Raw genomic sequence first — 17,822 nt, 5'->3', positions numbered from 1 at the left:
CTCATGTCCGGAAAATTGAGACTTGATCTTAGTCAACTTCACCAATCTCACCAGCCCAAGGACGGAACCTGCGCCTCACGCGAACTACACAAAACATCCAGATCTCACTTACAATGAAGGAGATTCTCATGTACTAGTATACATGTCTTTGATAAATTGCCAAAAATTAACAATAAGATATGGGGTATCGAGTTTATATAAGCAACACAAACAGACCCTTAGGCCGAAGCGACGGGAAACAAAAGACTGTGACACAAAGGGCACACTCCGCCACCACTCACTCCCGAAATCTCACTCATTCACTCCAGCTCAGCGACAAAGGGCCCTTGCAGCGTTGCGCCACTGTTCTGCTGACACCCATTCCGCTGGTGCTGCTGCTGACCAACATCACCTCCACCACCACCTCCCGCTCCCGCTCTCCCACCCGCGTACGGCGACGGAGGCAAAGGCTTCGCGTCGTATGCGTTGTTGTGGCCGGACAAGAAATTGGCGTGCGCGTACCCGTTGGCGGTGGACGTCTGCGATTTGATATCCGGCCACGACGGCTTCTGCTGATGTTGATGTTGGTGTTGATGAGAAAACGTCGAGTCAGTTTGGTTAGTGGTGCGGCGGACACGGAGGGGTTCCGGGTATGCGTTTTGTGAGGTTTGGGAGCCGTCGCTGGCTGGGGGCGTCGGTGCCGGTGTTGGTGCGGTCACGGGTATGCTGTTGTTGGGATATGAAGGTCTATATGGGAGACTGATCTGGTTGCCGAGGACGTTGTTGTTCGTATAAGCCGGGTTCGGGTATGTTTGTTGATGCTGCAGCTGCGTGGCGCTGTGCCCGCTGGAGCCGGACCTGACGGACCCCGGTAGTGAGTTCTGACTGCCGTGCCGTTGATGCGCGGCAGCGACGACGGTGCGGTGGACCTTTGTCTTTAAGCGGTCGACCAGCAAACCATGGCTCTTCTTGAGCGTCTTCTTGACAAAGCTCGAGGTGAAGACGTTGCAGCGCATATCGACGTCCTCGCGGATGTAGAGCCCCGTGAGCGGGGCGCCGATGCCGAGCTCGACGGGCTCGACGGGTTCCCCCGGCAGGGAGCCGGCGACGGTCCACTTGTCGCGGATCTCGAGGCCCATGGGCGCGTAGCAGTGGGTCTGCAGGCCGGTGGGCAGGTCGTGGAAGCAGCATGTGTAGCTGACGTTACCCGTGGCCAGGCCGCCGGGCAGGTAGGAGATCTCGTCGGTGAGGGAGTACCACGCGCAGGCGTGCTCTTCGGGGGGCGCGTTGGGTGGTGGCGGGATGAGGTGACGTTCTTTGATGAGGGGGTTGAGGTCGATCATCTCGAGGTGGTTGTGGAGGAAGTCGAGGACGGCATCGCGGGTGATGCCTGGGGGTAGAGGGGAGATTGTGGTGAAGGTTGTGCGTTTTGACATGGTTGAGGGAAGAGAGAGAAAAATAGATGTGTTGGTGGGCGGAGGGAGGAGGTTCTCTGTTTAGATGCGGGTATTCGACCCCATGTGCAGAAAGTCTGTATCTGGAGACGAGTTTGAGGGTTAAGATGTGATGTGAGTTTAAGGTTATTGAGCTTTAGTTTGGGGGTGAAAAGCAGCTCTGTTGCGGAAGCGGATATGGGATGGAACAAGAACGAGAAAATGGAATAGATTTGGTGTAGAGGAGTCGGTTGAGAGGTTAGGTAGGTGAGTTAGGTTGGTAGTGTAGTCCCAAGAATTCGGGTCTGAAAATCGAGAATTGAAAAGTCAAGTTTGCGGTAAAACGGTAGATGGAAGCCCGGAAGGGTATTGAAATGGGGCCTTGCCAGGTTATGCGGTGGAAGTGGAAGCGATGCGTTGTGGTTCGGAGGCAGTGCCAGCTTGGCACGGAGACGGAGGACGGAGGCGCAGAGGGCGGCCGGATGAGATTGGCTCCGCGAGGCGTAGCTGTGCGTGGTGGGCGGTGATGGCACGGTGAAGCCCGACTACCCACACTATCCGTACGGATGCTTGTGTCTGTACCGCAGTAAGATATAATACTGTGTAGTGTGCACTAGGTATGTGTGCCCCCTTGAGCTGGGTTCCCTGCCGGAAAGGGTTGGAGCCGGTAAAAGACAGGGCTCTGGGTAAGGGGAGCAGGGCAAGGATTCCGGTGAAGAGCAGGATTGGAGGTGAGGAAAGTCTAGTGTCCGTGGGGAGAAACAAGAAGGGGCACTACCACGGAGCTGTTTTTTAATCAAGGCCAGGTAGTCGAGTGATGTAAGGCAAGGCAGGTATTTTGGGAGTGTAAAGTTGTAGGAGATTTGAGGGAAACGAAATAGACTCGGGATGACCTCGAAGTAGGAAGGGATATGTACCTTGGGTATAGTAGATGGCAAACCAAGGATGATGATTGATCAAGAACAGCGTCAGAAAGACGGAAAGAAAATCAAGGCCAATCAATCACTGAAAAGAAAGCGGCGGCGGGTAAGGAAGGAACTGATGCCAGTTCGTTTAGTACTTGTAGCCCAATGTCACTTGATAAAAAAGATGCGGTCAACCTCGTAGTTTTGTTTTCCCCCAGCTTCGGAAGGGAATCACAAATTGAAAATTAACGAGAAAATCTCATCAGGCGGACGGGACCCATGCACATCTTACCTTACACCTTTTTTGGCTGAACTGAGGTGTTCGTACTTCTGTATGCGTACAAAAGTCGCCGGGGGCCACGGGATGGATTGGGATGGCATGGGGGGAAGAAGCATGGGCGGCCGCCGCCCTTCTCCCTCACTCTCGCACGCATACACACACACACACAAAAAGTACCTTACTGTGTGCATAGAACAAGGGGAGTCGGTGGACAAGTTTCTGTGCTGCCACTAAAACCAAGGCAGGCAGGCAGGCAGCTCGGCTCGGACGTTTCCCTTGTCTTTTTCTGTCGTCCCATCAGCTCAGCCCCCTTCCCCAGACTCAGAGACAAAAAGAGATCATGCGGCTGATGTGTTCCACTGGATGTTTTCAAAAGACATTGTGTTCGGGTGGTCCAGTGGTCCTGAGGGGGGAGAGAGAAGATGATGGATCAAGACTGCCCTGGTGTTTCTCGGCACATGGCTAACTCGGATCGATGACAGATGACAGTGGCACCTGGAGGACCCAGACACTCAAAACCTAATGGAACTCAAAGAAAAGGGAAACACACCAAAACCCCCCCCCCAAAAAAACCCCACCAGATTGGATGCCCGTGTGCGGAATTCAACCCGCCGCAACGTGGCGGCGGGCGGCCGCCGGGTTCCCAGACTTGTGGGACCACCCTGTACCCGATGGACGACTGATCACTAAAGGTATCCGTACCCGACCCCGTCTTTGCCTGCAAAGTATCGAGACGGGTGCTGTCATTGGGCCGATGCAACGATTCAACCAAGCACCAAGACGTCCAGTCCCGAGCTGCAGGGCCCTTCCGTCCAGCCAAAGTACCTACACCAACAACCACCCGTGTGGCTTGCATGCTCTCTCTCTCTCTCACCAATCTCCATCTTCCCAGCATGAGCGAATACGAGAACAATGGGATTCTTGATACAAACGCCTCTTTCTTCATACCTATGTAAAGCTACAGGCGGTGCGCGACCATGCGCACTTCGGAAAGGATCCAATGAGGTCCAGACTTTGGTAGATGAGGGCAGTGGAGATGTCGTGTACCTTAAAATGTAGGTGAGAAAAGCCTCTTTTGGGAGGGAGCGGCCGGCTTACATCTCTTGGCACGCGGCCGCCCGAGGGAGGGACGTCACTGACACCTCCAACGTCGTTTGAACTACCACAAACTACCTACCCGAGGCGGCCGCCGTCCCTTGGCGCTTCTTGACTAACACACTGGACCTTTCAGACTGCACTCACCGTCTTCTTACATTCGTCAACCAGCCTTAGAGAGGTAGACAAGCTGACAACCGCATTTGATCATGCTCATTTCTCACGCAGTCTCACGCAGTATCTAGAGAGATAGTCTGTCCTGTCCTCCCCCTACCTTCTGACAGGCTATTACAGCCCATGCACTGCTAGGATGATCAAAGGTTTCACGAACCCCATCATCCCATTAGATCAACCACAACCCTGGCCACTCCAGCCTCCCCTCCCTTCCCCCTCCCGCTGCCTCCTGAATATCGCTTACTTATAAATATATCCCCCGGCTAGAAGGGATCATACTCTATCTTATTCAGCACGTGTTTCTCCGCGATATCGTGACATCGTGACATCATCTAAATCCATGTCCTCATCCATTCTCCGCTACGGAGATATGGTTATAATCCCGCCAGACACTCCCTACTTCAACCCACCCTGCCTCGTGACCGGGGTCATAAGTTGACCGCATACAGTACTCAGGTGCCTGTCTATAGAGAAACAAGAAACAAAACGCAAAAAGTGCAAAGGCGCACCCAAAGTGCCAAAGGTCTTCATACTCTGCCTCTTGGCCTTCGCCCCCCCGCGTCCGACGAAGACGACGTTACGGCCGTTACGCAGCTATCAAATTCCCCCAAGCAACAACCATCATCAAACCTTCAAACTACCACACTGCGCTACCGCAAACCAATTTAGACTTTAAACTAGGGACTTGACAGCAGACCATAACCAATGGAGTCCGCTTCGGCTCATGATACACTCAAAAGACATCGGTAGTTCACTATAGTATTACAATCGCCCGGCTGACGCTACCCGAAATGCGCTACTCTCATGATCACTAAACATAAAAATCTCACAAAACCAACCGGCCCAGAGACTTGGAGAACAAGAGTAGAGAGATAGAAATACTGCCCACCGTCCTCGTATTCCCCTCTCTTCACACCTACATCTTACATCCACAAGCAGACTGCACATCCATGATTCCAAACATGCACCCAACGACACCCCGACCTTGACAATAGCAGCCTAGACACCGGGCCGGACCGTCTCCGTAGCGCCGCGTCAAAACAACTACCTGGTCCAAACGTGCCTACTTGCCTCAGACGCTCCCCAAAGTAGATATTCGCCTGGCATGTCTGGCATCCTTACTTGATGGACAAATCAGACCACCTTGTGCCAACCACGCCCTACGAATCGTTAGACCGCGCCGTACTCATGTGGCGCCAAGCCCTGGGAACCAGTTGTGGAAATGAGATCGCCAAGGAGGCGCTCAACTTTCACTATCAGCAGCTCCTTTGCCTCCAACTACTGTTACAGGTCCTAGGGGTGCAAATATGGAAGCCTAGCAATGGCTCATAACTGGTGTATTGACTGATTCTATACGCCCTAGTCATATCTTCATCGGAGAATGATGTTCACGCTCATATCTCCTTACACCACCGCGCCAACACGTTGTTCAACTTCAACCCCGCGGGAATCTCCTCGAGCGCCATATCCACCTTCCACATCTTCCCCTCCAGCCCGCCGTACCCCGAAGCCCGACCCGTCCCGAGACCCGCCGGCACCAGCAGCCCCAGGGCAACGAGCCTCTCCCATGAGAGAACAGCCACACCGCGGCCCCACACCCGCACGCCGCCGCCCAGGGCCAGCAGTCCCGAGCTGGCCGACTGCACCCGCTGCCGACCCATCAGTGAGCCGTACTCGTCGTACGCCATTGCAAAGTTGACCGTGTCTGTATGTGCCACAATGTCCAGTCGCGCTGCTGCGATGAGGAGGCCCAGGTCCAGCTCTGAGAGCGACGGCAAAAGGTGAAGCTTGGAGTTCGGTGGCGTGAGAGAGACGACCGCGCCGCCGGGCGTTGGCGGAATGACGAGGTCTAGAGATGTAGACGAGAGCGCGGAGAGGGGAAGGATGCACGCTGACAGGAATGCCGAGACGGATTTTGTCGTTGCGTAGTGGTATTGCAATAGACTTTGGAATGCCTTTTCTTTGTATAGAACCTGTGGAAAGGTGAGTCAATTTTCAGCCCTCCTCCAATCTGGCCTGGAAACATACCTCAACCATAGCCTTCCAATTTGCGTGGAAAGCTTCGTGTCCATCAACACTGACATCGATGCCCTCGACGTCCATGTCCTCGTCATCGACGCAGAGGCCCTGCTTGCATACTTTCCAGTATGCCGGCAAGCTTTTTGGGAGGGACAGGTAGACATAACGGTGGCTGAAACGGCTCTTCACGCGCTTTTCCAGAGATTCTACTACGTCTATGCGTGTCGTACAGCCCAGCACCGCGATAGGGGCTTTACGCGCCTGTGCAACATCAAATAGGTTGTAGAGCAGCGTTTGCCGGGGATGCGCTGCAAACATGTCAAACTCATCAATGATGAAGACGACCGCTTGCGACGTCACACCCTCTTCCGCCTGTGCCATTTCCGACGGGTGAGATAGCAGCGCAAGCAGCGAGGCCATTGTGTCGGCGTAATTTGACTACACGATTCGTCAGTTTCTTTGGCCTTCATCTCTTGAGGTATTGGGACTGTAAACCCGAGCATTGGCCTCGTCCTCCGCCTCCATCTCTTTGCCTAACTGCCGCCAAATCTCCTTCAGGGCCAGCTTGTCGTCGGTGTGAATGAACCCGTTTAGTCTTACAACATGGAATTCCTTCTTGTGCTGCAAAGACAGGTCGTCGACTATGCTCTCGAGGAGCTGTTTGATATTAGAACAGCACCGATGCAGTGTGCATAAGTGTTGACTTACCGTGGTCTTGCCGCAACCCCTTGCCCCTATTACGAGCATGGAGTTGCCCTCCCCAGCCAGTACCGTCTGCTCTACCAGCCGATGCGCCTTTTCGTAGGCGTCATCCTGGTCAATCAACTTGATTCGTCGGCGACCCGTACACCGGTCTAATAGCACCCTTTGCAGATTGCTCAGGTGTTTTGCGAAATTGGGAGTCTTCACCGCCTCGTCTGCTGCCACTGCTCGCGACTGCTTCTGCCCAACGCAATCGTTGCAGAACCAGTCTCCCCGGGGAACCTTGGGCACGTTGTAGCATTTTTGATGGAACGCCTTATCGCAGCCATCACAGAACAAAATTCTGTTCCCAGGCTTGGAATCGGGCTTCGTGCATATCGAACAAACGTCCTCGTCTTCCTCTTCCTCCTGCTTTGACGCTTCTGCTACCGGTTCTTCATCTTGCTGTTCTTCGACCTCTGACTCCACATCTTCTTCCTCCTGTGGCTCCTCATCAATCACCTTGGGCGGCGCCTTTCGTGACTTCGCGGTCTTCGCCACTACTACTTTTGCTTCAACCACCTTTTGTGATGGTTTTCGGCTTCTCCCAGACTTTGTCGGAAGATCCTCGAAAAACACCTCCTCTTGAGCCAAAGCACTAGCAGAATCGAACGCTACGCTCTTACTCCTTCTCGGCGTACCGTCCCGCTTGGACGGTGTCAAGATACCTTTCAGAGGCATAGATATGTTGCGGTTCGCCTTCCCTGTAGCCTTTTTGGACTCCGGCACTTCATTCGCAGTGGCAGAAGATCTCGCGTGAGAAGTCGGAGTCGCAGAGCGACTCGCAACCTTTTCCACATGCTCGAGGGCTTTCGCTGTCAGAGTTCTCCGGCGTCCGCTTGATCGTATCTGCGAGGAAGACTCCTCCGTCGAAGCAACCTTCTCGTCCTTTCCCAGCACCTTATTGCTCTTGCCCTTTTGAGGCTGTGGCTCCTCGATGGTCTCCCCTCCATTGACCTCATTCACATCGTGGCCGGCCGCGGCGTTGCTCTTTCTCTTCGTAGGGCTCGCTTTCTGCAAGTTCACCTCCTTCGGGCTCGAATGCAGCTCATCGTCGGAGCAGGGAATATCGTAAATATCAACGTCGACATTGCGGCGAGGCGGGATCGGAACCTTGGCAGCCGGTCGGTCAACGCTTCTTACATTGCGGATTCGACGTGGCGGGTTGTCCTCGGGGGAGTCTGGCACGTCATATGCCGAGACGGGCGAGGATGTGATTCTACTGCGAGCGGACTTCTTCAGAGCGGATGAATTGGCCCCTGGAGTACTTTTGGGTGTCGTCGGAGAAGAAGCGACAATCGGGTTGCCGTTGGCGTCTAGCTTCCGTTTCTTGAAGCTCGATGGGATACTGTGGTCTGGTTTCGCTGGTGTGGCACGACTGCGCTTGCGGCTCTCCGTGCTGTCGTTAGCACCCATTCTCCAGGATTATCACGGATACAGGAGATCACGCAACCCGAATCAGCACAAAAGAAAGGGTCGTTTCGCGAATCCGAGTCAAGTAGTTGGTGGATGGATTGACAGCTCCTGGAAACTGTTGGAGGTTACGGATACCACCAGGAAATTTGGAGAGTAACAAGGGTCCAGCGCGTTAACTACCTACCTAGGTACCTGGGTGCACAACCGCGTCGGATCCTGGCAGGTACGGTCATAGCGTCCGGGACGGTTGCCCTGTCAACGAGAATGACACAACCCTAGCTCAGGACTCGGAGCCTTACCTCTCCCATCCATGCGATCGAATGAAGGCTGGAGACCGTGACAGCCGGCCCTCAGGTGCATGTCCGACTCGCAGCTAACATACCACGAGGCTCATCATAGCTTCAAAGGTAACGCGGAATTGCCATTTTACTCGATATTAACACGGTCATAATTGCAAGCCTTATGCTGCTCAACGCCCGCAATAAAAGTTTTCTTGCTTCCTTGCAAGAATAAAAGAATACGCCAGGCTTTACTCAGCCATCTGAGCAGCCGTATGATCTGCTTGCATATGTCCCATCGTGAGTTCGTTCGCATGTGTAAACCACACAGCTGTCACCCAACCACCAAAACCAACGCCAAGTCTGCGGCGACTCTCACATCAAGTCCTTGCTCATCTCGTAGGACCAACCACCCTCTCTGCGAAGCTTGTCGCGAGCTGCAAGATCCTTCCTAATCTCGTCTTCTGTCAAGCGATCCGATCCACTCCAGTTGGCGCTTGATGTGCGCGCGCGGAACTTGTGCCATCTCTCCTTGTTGTTAAACACTTCCTCCATGTTGAGGGCGCGGGGAGGCCCAAAGATACCCTCAGGATTCATGGTTTCCTGTTTCATGAGGGCGCGTCTCAAATCAGGCGAATCAGCCCAAGGGGCAACCCCAAAGTGGGAGTCGTCATCATCCTCGTCCTCATCTGTATCGATTTCAGGCAGCTCAATCTTTTCGCCGTCTTGGAATCGAGGAGACGATCTCGTAGCCTTGGCGGTAGACTTTGTGCTTGCAGCACCCATAGGTCGCGCCGGTGTCTTGTGAGCCGGGCCGGCAGGGTTTGGATTAGGCGCGAATGGAATGTGTCCCTGGGCAAACTGATTCATATCCACTTGTTTTGTGGATTTGATTGTGCTGTGGTGCTGGGCGGTGACGGTAGACTTGAACAAATCTCTGGAGGCACTCGGCGGTGCGTTGGTGTAGCCGTACGTCGACTTCGTGGGCATGTCCTGATGATCCACGTCAGCAAAGCTCCCGTCGTGCGCACTGAGTAATGAGTGACTAACCTTCTTGAAACCCACTGACGGAGGGCGAACAGGGGGGCCCTTGATGTTGGGTGGTTGGATGTCCATGTCAAGCTCATCAGCAAAGTCATCACTAGTGCGACGACGCTTGGCTTCCTGGGTCTTGTAAGACTGCCCGTTACGTGCGGGAGGGTTGCGAGAGCCATTGTCCTCTCTGCTGTCTTGCGGCAGGGGGCGCTTTGAGCCTGGCTTCGAAGCGTTAGAAAGAACAGCATTGACTGGTCGATCCTCTTGAGACCGATGGGCCATGGAGTTCATTCGGGACGGAGGCCGGGGAGGTTGGCCATCGGAGCGTTGACTGGCAGTGTAGTCGGGAGGGCCATTGGGCTGAGAGCGCACAGCAGGTGGTGGTGCTCGCGTCTGCTTGGCACGCTCAATTGCTGCCTGTCTCTGTGCACTCTTCTTCGCCTCGGCTTGCTCCTTCTCCCTCTCCCTCTGTCTCTCCGCCTCTTGTCGCCTTTGCAGTTCCTGCTTGCGCTCTTCCTCTTGAATCGCAGCGCGTTTCCGTTCGAGTTCGAGCTTCGCATCTCTCTTCCTTTGAGCCTCCCGCTCTTCTTGTTCCTTTCGCTTGGCGGCAAGCTCGAGTGCTTTCGGTCGGCCATTGGACGAGACAGAGCTCTTCATGCTCGCCAGAGATTGCTTGCTATGTGAGCCTGGCTGGCTTGATTTGGACTTGACCGACGAGCCCAGTGTCTCTTGCAGACCCGATGATAATGTGCTGTTGGAGGGGTGGAACTGCGAGTGTTGCGAGCCGGTGTTAACGCGAATGACGGTAGGCGCTTGCTTGATCTTGCTGGGTGCTTCCTTGGTTGGCTTCATTGGACGTCTGAGTTCCCGCTGCCTGGCCGTCTGGCTAGGGCCAACAGAGCGAGGAGCGGATGGCGGGGGCCTGGGGGTTGGCGCTTCAGCCATCTCGACATCGGGCTTTTCTGATTGTGAGGCCTGGGCAGCAGCCTCGGCCTCAGCCTGAGCCTTGGCCTTGCGAGGGCTAGTCCTTGTGGGCTTGGGTGCTTCCTTAGGCGCCGGCGTTCGAGCAGGTCGTTCAACCTCCCTGACTTGCTCTTGTTCAGGTTCCTTCTCCTTTTGAGCAGCAATCTTCTTCTCCATTGCGGCAATCTTTTCTTGTTCTTTGCTGAAAGTCCGGGCCTTTTCCCGCTCATCTGCACGAGCCTTGTCCAGCTTGCTCATCTGATCAGCCATCAGCTTGGCCTCTTTCTCTTTACGCTTGTCTTCCTTCTCCTTCTCAACGGAAGCCCGCGTTCTGCGCGCAACGGGCTTCTCGGGGCTCCCCATGCTGGAAAGTGTCTGAGCATCGGCTGCAATTCGCTTGGAAAGGTCAGGATATAATGGCTCTGCGGCGATTGATTGGGGCACAATTGAGTCTGTAGAGGGACCGGGGTTGATGCCAAAGCGAGCGGTGGAAGGTGACATTAGCGAAGATTTGCCTTCAGCGCTGATGGCCGCACTGCTCGCAAGAAGACCTTTGGAACTCTTCAGAATGGAAGACAGCTTGTTCTTGACCTGTTTCAATGGACTGTCCCGGAAGCTTCGTGTAGGCGATTGAGGAGTCTCGGGGCGTCCATCCTCCGGCACGGCTGACAGAGGGTTGGACACTGAAACATGCTTCTTGGCTGGAGACAGGTCTTCAACCATCTTGTCCTTGGAAAGATCAGGCAAGACAGAAACAGAAGCAGATTTGCCATGTCCAAACACACTGGTAGTACGCTCGGGGATGACAGGTGCCCGCTTGGGGGATCCTGAGCGACCAGGAGATTGCCGCTGCTTAGGCAAAGCAAATTCAGGGCCGCTGACGGTGTCTGCCCTGTCGATGCCTTCCATAACGTCCGCAGTGTGGCTCTTAGGCAAATGCGGTCGTGGACTGGCCAGGGGCGTATCTTTCGCAGGCACAGGAGGTGCAATCCAGTCACCCTCTTCGCCCGCTTCCACTTCGTCTTCTTCATCATCGTCCTCCGGGAACGCTCCAGGAGTCGGTGGTGCAGCAGATCTCTTCGCGGGTGTTGCTGCCTTGACATCTGCAACTGATTGGGTCGCAGTCGTTTGTGCAAGCTGTTGCGCAACCGCTGAGCTCGGGATCGACTTTGAAGGTCGGCTTGCGTTCGGTTGAGATTTACCGAGCAAGTTGATTTGGTCTTGTAGTCGTTGAGTGTATGTCTTGTTGTGGTTGGAGGCGTAGTTGTCGACCTCCTTTGTGTCTTCGGCTGAGCCATCGATGCTCATTCCGTCGTCGTTGCCTTCCTCGTCGTCTGATTCCCCAAGTAGTTCCATGTTATTTCCCAAACTCTTTCCTCCCGTTTGCCGACCGTAGTAACTCTGACGGTTCATATCCAAGTGGCTGGTCCTAGAGACACGAGCCCCGATACTCTTATTCTTAAGAGGCTCTCTAGCAGGAAGTGAAGCAAAGTTGAGGCTGCTCTTTCTGACTGGGCGGATCGGGCTCGACTCGTCATCGGACGGTGATCGTGTATCATCGTCCATGTGGACGTCCACATCATCCTGTGATTCAGCAGCAGGCGAAGGCTCGGGCATGGGAGATGGTGCAGCTCCAAGCACAGGTGAGGATGGCGGTGAAGACTGCTTCGCTGGGGAGCGCTTCTGTGGTGAGGCCTTGATAGGCGACACGCTCTTTTTTGCGGAGCGAGGCTTGGGTGACACGATAGGAGGCGAGGGCGTTCTGGCTTCCTTGGCCGGGCTTGGGGCAGCTGAGGTCTTGGACGATGCTGGGGATGGAGCTTCCTCGATGAGATCGCGTATAACCCGCGTTGTCTGCTCCTCCTTGGCCGTTTGAAAAGTAACTTCAGGAGAGCGCATAGTGCGTGTTTCGGTAGGGCTTCGAGGCGCGTTCTGCTCGATGGCCTCGAAGGCGACATGGCCGGTTCGTCCAGCAGTCTTTGGGGGGCTCGATCGTGGCTCGCCAATCTGTGTCTCCTCTTCAATCAGGTCGACATCCATGTCGTCGTCGTCTTCCTCTTCGTTGTCCATGTTGTCGACATCCTGGCTGCCATAGTATCCGGAATCGGCTAGTGCAACGGGCTGTTTCGAAACCGGCCTAGGGGAGGGGGCAGCCTTGAGGGGCGAAATATTCCTGTTGATCAAAGGTGATGATGTTGATGGCGCAGGGTGGGCAGTGGGAGTAGCGCGAGTAAGATGTTGTGTGAAAGTGTTTGGGGCGCCGTTGGGAGTGGAAGAGAACACATCTGATAGTGGCTGCACCTTGTTAGCGGACGTTGATATTTGCGCGCGTGAGAGCAGTAGACTCACGATACGAGGCTCGCCATTGTCGACCTTACGCGCCGTGCGGGGCGTTTTGCTTCGAAGCTTTCCAGGTGTCTTGAAGATCTCGGCGACATTGCTGTCAAGGTAGTTAGCAATCGTTACAGAGCAACTAGCTAGGGGTCACCATACATCTCGTTCTCGTTGAAGACCCCAGCCATATGCTCATTAAGCCAGTCAAACTCGTTTCTCGCGGCAAATGAGAACTCCTCGGCCTCAGCCTGAACGATGCTAAGGGCTGTAGTTCGTTCTTCGTTAATCCATGACGCGGAGCCAATAGGCACACGCGTTCCTCGCATCGTCGCCATTGTGAGGGGTAGATCGCGACGCGCAAGAGTGTCGCTGTGAAAGAGAAGAGAAATGCTAGCTGGTCATCGAGTTCGGAATGTGGTAGCTGGGTGTAGTAAGGTAGTTGCTGGAAAAGAAGGGGGAGAGGAAAGCAAAAAGTGGAAAGCACACAAAAGCTGTATGGATGTGTGGTGGTGTTGATGGACCTGGATTTGAATTGCATTGCGAACCGAATGTTTTGGTCGAGTCCGAATTCGGCTTAGCGCGGCTGAAGCTCGTGGGGCTGCCTGAGCCGGGGCAATCACAGATTGACAGTCGCGCTTGCGGCTTGCGGGAGACTCGCGGTGCCCTGTGTGACTGCCCGCCCTATATGTGTGCTGTCCCCGATAAGGGCCTTATCGGGCGGGAGTGCGGGAGGGTCCAAACCTTCCATCCATGGGAAGGGGGGGTGAAGTGGAAACGCGACCGATCGAAAGTAAACAATAAGACCTTGGCTCTGACAACACTCCTGAGCAACACCATCGTCAACCACTAACTACGGCAGCATGAGGGTCATAGAGGTCATTATAGACGTATGCGATCACATTCCGTCTTTTGTCTTTTCGATGCTAACAGTATTCAGGGCTTCAAGTCGTATGCCGTGCGAACGGTGATTTCGGGATGGTAAACAAACCCCTTGCCTTGGTTGTGAGGGGACGAAAGCTCACACAACACAGGGACGAAAGTTTCAACTCGATCACTGGTCTCAACGGTTCCGGAAAGTCCAACATCTTGGACGCCATCTGCTTCGTTTTGGGAATTACCAACATGACAACAGTCCGAGCGCAAAATCTCCAGGTGCGTAGCCATCCATTGCGGTACATTCTGCTGGTGGCAGGTGAAGCTGATGCTATTCGCAACAGGATCTTATCTACAAGCGCGGTCAAGCCGGTGTGACGAAAGCGAGTGTTACGATTGTTTTCGACAACAGAGACAAGAAGAAGTCGCCGATCGGCTTCGAAGAGTACTCAACCATCAGTGTAACTCGACAAATCGTCCTTGGCGGCACATCCAAATACCTCATCAATGGACACCGAGCCCAACAACAGACTGTACAAAACCTTTTCCAGTCTGTCCAGCTAAACATCAACAACCCAAATTTCCTCATTATGCAGGGCCGAATCACAAAGGTTCTCAACATGAAGCCGGTCGAAATTCTGGCCATGATTGAAGAAGCTGCGGGAACCAGAATGTTTGAGGACAGGAGGGACAAGGCGCTTAAGACCATGGCAAAGAAAGAGATGAAACTGCAAGAAATCACCGAGCTGCTACGAGACGAGATCGAGCCGAAGCTCGAGAAGCTCAGGACGGAGAAGCGAGCCTTCCTGGACTTCCAACAAACCCAGAACGATCTCGAGCGTCTTACACGGGTGGTCGTGGCGCACGACTACGTAAGGTGCCAAGAAAAGCTTGAGCAATCCGCAGCAGACCTGGAGGGCAAGAAACAAAGACAAAAAGACCTCGAGGAGTCTGCGGCACGACTGAAGAGCGAAATCTCCCACCTTGAAGAGGATGTCAAACGAGTCCGAGCTCAGCGCGACAAGGAGTTGAAGAAAGGAGAAAAGGCGCAAGCCTTGGAGGATGCCGTCAAGAAGCACTCAAACGAGCTGGTCAGACTTGCCACGGTCATGGACTTGAAGAAGTCCAGCATGGCGGAAGAGAAAGAGAAGAAGACGGCTGTCGAGAAGAACGTCGCGGAGCTGGAGGCGACACTGCAAGAAAAGACTCAGGCCTTTGAGGAGATCAAAGCCCGATTCGACGCAGCCAAGGACGACCTGGAGAAGCAAAGCCAAGAAGCCGAATCCAAGGAGGAACTCTTGCAAACCTTGCAGACTGGTGTTGCATCCAAGGATGGTCAAGAAAGCGGTTACCAAGGCCAGCTGCAAGACGCAAGGAACCGCGCGACAGCATCGGTTACCGAACAGGAGCAAGCAAAGATGAAAATTGCTCATCTCGAAAAGCGTATCAAGGAGGAGGAGCCGCGAGCCAAGAAGGCGAAAGAGCAGAATGCCGACCTTCTCAGGGATCTCGAAGGCCTAAGGTCACAGGCGCAGAAGCTCGAGAAAGAGCTCGGACGACTAGGCTTTGAGCCCGGCCAGGAAGAGCAATTGTACCAGAAGCAGTCGTCCCTGCAGCAGCAGATCCGAGGTCTTCGACAGGAGGCCGACGGCCTGAAGCGCAAGGTCGCCAACATTGACTTCAACTATGCCGACCCGACACCCAACTTCGATAGATCAAAGGTCAAGGGCTTGGTTGCCCAGCTGTTTACACTCGACAAGCAAAACACGCAAGCCGGTACTGCGCTCGAGATTTGCGCTGGCGGTCGCCTTTACAACGTCGTGGTTGACTCCGAAGTCACTGGCACTCAACTGCTTCAAGGAGGAAAGCTTCGCAAGCGTGTCACCATCATTCCTTTGAACAAGATTGCGGCCTTCAAAGCCTCGGCTCAGGCCATCGGGGCTGCCCAAAGAATTGCACCAGGCAAGGTTGACCTAGCCCTGTCACTCGTCGGCTACGACAATGAGGTCTCCGCCGCTATGGAGTATGTATTCGGCAACACTCTCATCTGCGCAGATGCAGAGACGGCCAAGAGGGTCACCTTCGACCCCAACGTTAGAATGAGGTCCATCACCCTTGAGGGTGATTCTTATGACCCTTCAGGCACACTCTCGGGTGGTAGCTCCCCCAACTCCAGTGGTGTGCTCGTCACGCTGCAAAAGCTTAACGAGATCACACGCCAACTCAAGGAGACCGAGTCTTCGTTGCACCAGCTTCAGCTCACTATTGCGAGTGAGAAGTCAAAACTTGACCACGCTCGCAAGATCAAGCAGGAACTTGACCTGAAGAGCCACGAGATCAAGCTTGGTGAAGAGCAGATTAGCAGCAACTCTTCTTCTTCAATCATCCAAGAGGTGCAGAACATGAAGGAAACCATTGCCCAGCTCAAGAGCGACACTGCGGAGGCCAAAAAGAGGCATTCCGAAGCCACTGCTGACGTCAAGCGGATTGAGAAGGACATGAAGGACTTCGACAACAACAAGGATGCCAAGCTTGTTGAGCTCCAGAAGTCATTGGACAAGCTGAGGGCCGACCTAACCAAGAACACTGCTTCCGTCAAGGTTCTACAGAAGGAAGTACAGGGCGCTCAGCTCGACTCAGAACAGGTCTCTGGCGATTTGTCCGCGGCCCGCGAACAGCAGCAAGAGGTTGAAGTAGCCATCAAGGCCCAGCAGCAGGACGTCGAGGATCTTGTCAAGCAGCAAAGCACCCTGCAAGAGACTCTTGACGGTGTCCAGGCCGAGCTTGACGATGAGCGGGCCAAGCTCCATGGATTCGATGACGAACTCCACGCCCTTGAAGATGCTACCCGATCCAAGAACGCCCGCATCGCCGAGGAGAGTCTCGAGATGCAGAAGCTTGGCCATCAGGTCGAAAGGTTCCACAAGGAGCAGCAATCGGCCGTGCAAACTGTTGCGCACATGGAGAAGGAGCACGACTGGATTGCCGACGAGAAGGAGAACTTTGGCCGTTCAGGAACGCCGTATGACTTCAAGGGTCAGAACATTGGCGAGTGCAAGTCGACGCTCCGTAACCTCACGGACCGCTTCCAGGGCATGAAGAAGAAGATCAACCCCAAGGTCATGAACATGATTGAGAGTGTCGAGAAGAAGGAGGTGTCACTCAAGCACATGATGAAGACTGTCATCCGCGACAAGCGCAAGATCGAGGAGACCATCATCAGCCTGGACGACTACAAAAAGAAGGCCCTGCAAGAGACATGGGAGAAGGTCAACGGCGACTTTGGTCAGATTTTCAACGAGCTCTTGCCCGGCAGTTTCGCCAAGTTGGACCCCCCTGAAGGCAAGACCATTAGCGATGGTCTCGAAGTCAAGGTATCCCTTGGCAAGGTGTGGAAGCAGAGCTTGACTGAGCTGTCTGGTGGTCAGAGGTAAGCATACACTCAATCTTTTCCACCAAGTTTCAATGAATTCAAACTAACGCTTGCAATTCAGATCTCTCATCGCCCTTTCACTCATCATGGCCCTGCTGCAGTTCAAGCCTGCGCCCATGTACATTCTTGACGAGGTTGACGCCGCGCTGGATCTGTCCCACACGCAAAATATTGGTCGCCTGATCAAGACGCGTTTCAAGGGCTCGCAGTTCATCGTCGTCTCTCTCAAGGACGGCATGTTCCAGAACGCGAACCGCATCTTCCGAACTCGCTTCAGCGAAGGAACCAGTATGGTTCAAGCATTGACGCCTGCTGACATGAAGTAAACGTGTTTGTTCGCGTTTGCTCGTGAATGTTTCTAAAATGGTTTTCGGATCGCGACATGATGATGATGACGATGATGGGATTTTCTTCCTCTTTTCCGTTTGCTATTGGGGCCTCTCTCCCGGTCTGAAGTAGAGGCGCAAGAGTACTCGACGGGGTTTCTGGGTCGGGCTGAAATTTCTTTTCGTTGGATACCACAGCGGAGCACGCTTTCTGTCGTTTTTCTGCACTGGGTTCGGACGGGTTTGTCTCTCTCACGCAAAACAAGCCGGAAATATGGGAGTAATTGGCATGATATCTAATGGAGGTTGCGAGTGCGAATATTAGGGAATCAAATTTGTTTTTTCCTGTTCTTAACCTACAACGTTCTCTCCTTCTGCGTGTGATTGAAGTCTATGTCTATTATGCCATTTCACACACCGTAATCAAGCAAGACGAAAATCCAACCACTCTTCTCTCCTCAGCAGCACCAAATCGCCTCATCAGCCACTACCCAGATACTCTTTCTTCTCCTTCAGGATTAAGATCAAGATAAGTGGC

The 17,822-nt window shown here is 54.0% G+C and overlaps 6 protein-coding genes across 6 annotated transcripts; 2 read left to right on the top strand and 4 right to left on the bottom strand.

The window, feature by feature from the left end:
• Positions 1-299: 299 nt before the first annotated feature.
• On the bottom strand, positions 300-1,415 carry CLUP02_15158 (uncharacterized protein; the record flags this gene model as incomplete). Its single annotated transcript, XM_049294082.1, has 1 exon — positions 300-1,415. One exon carries the CDS (start codon positions 1,413-1,415, stop codon positions 300-302), a length of 1,116 nt encoding a protein of 371 aa, XP_049151228.1.
• Positions 1,416-1,684: 269 nt separating this feature from the next.
• On the bottom strand, positions 1,685-3,909 carry CLUP02_15157 (uncharacterized protein; the record flags this gene model as incomplete). The annotated part of the gene is made up of 9 exons (XM_049294081.1): positions 1,685-1,957; positions 2,013-2,186; positions 2,610-2,727; positions 2,780-3,000; positions 3,056-3,092; positions 3,176-3,392; positions 3,472-3,690; positions 3,775-3,807; positions 3,861-3,909. The coding sequence occupies 9 exons, from the start codon at positions 3,907-3,909 to the stop codon at positions 1,685-1,687; spliced, it is 1,341 nt and encodes a 446-aa protein (XP_049151227.1).
• Positions 3,910-5,260: 1,351 nt separating this feature from the next.
• On the bottom strand, positions 5,261-12,987 carry CLUP02_15156 (inner centromere protein; the record flags this gene model as incomplete). The annotated part of the gene is made up of 11 exons (XM_049294080.1): positions 5,261-5,839; positions 5,895-6,323; positions 6,381-6,542; positions 6,594-8,025; positions 8,075-8,150; positions 8,235-8,258; positions 8,342-8,415; positions 8,473-8,583; positions 8,700-9,313; positions 9,371-12,758; positions 12,812-12,987. The coding sequence occupies 11 exons, from the start codon at positions 12,985-12,987 to the stop codon at positions 5,261-5,263; spliced, it is 7,065 nt and encodes a 2,354-aa protein (XP_049151226.1).
• A 55-nt stretch (positions 12,988-13,042) lies between these two features.
• On the bottom strand, positions 13,043-13,489 carry CLUP02_15155 (uncharacterized protein; the record flags this gene model as incomplete). The annotated part of the gene is made up of 3 exons (XM_049294079.1): positions 13,043-13,143; positions 13,198-13,333; positions 13,394-13,489. 3 exons carry the CDS (start codon positions 13,487-13,489, stop codon positions 13,043-13,045), a joined length of 333 nt encoding a protein of 110 aa, XP_049151225.1.
• A 23-nt stretch (positions 13,490-13,512) lies between these two features.
• CLUP02_15154 (RecF/RecN/SMC N terminal domain-containing protein) lies at positions 13,513-17,284 on the top strand (the record flags this gene model as incomplete). The annotated part of the gene is made up of 5 exons (XM_049294078.1): positions 13,513-13,539; positions 13,590-13,630; positions 13,684-13,804; positions 13,870-16,955; positions 17,020-17,284. The coding sequence occupies 5 exons, from the start codon at positions 13,513-13,515 to the stop codon at positions 17,282-17,284; spliced, it is 3,540 nt and encodes a 1,179-aa protein (XP_049151224.1).
• A 37-nt stretch (positions 17,285-17,321) lies between these two features.
• On the top strand, positions 17,322-17,806 carry CLUP02_15153 (uncharacterized protein; the record flags this gene model as incomplete). Its single annotated transcript, XM_049294077.1, has 3 exons — positions 17,322-17,413; positions 17,483-17,596; positions 17,713-17,806. The coding sequence occupies 3 exons, from the start codon at positions 17,322-17,324 to the stop codon at positions 17,804-17,806; spliced, it is 300 nt and encodes a 99-aa protein (XP_049151223.1).
• Between the last annotated feature and the right edge of the window lie 16 nt (positions 17,807-17,822).

This window comes from Colletotrichum lupini, chromosome 8 (genome assembly GCF_023278565.1).
Source record: "Colletotrichum lupini chromosome 8, complete sequence".
NCBI lineage: Eukaryota > Fungi > Ascomycota > Sordariomycetes > Glomerellales > Glomerellaceae > Colletotrichum > Colletotrichum lupini.
The sequence above is the reverse complement of the archived record's forward strand: the minus strand, read 5'-3'. Positions and strand labels throughout refer to the sequence as shown.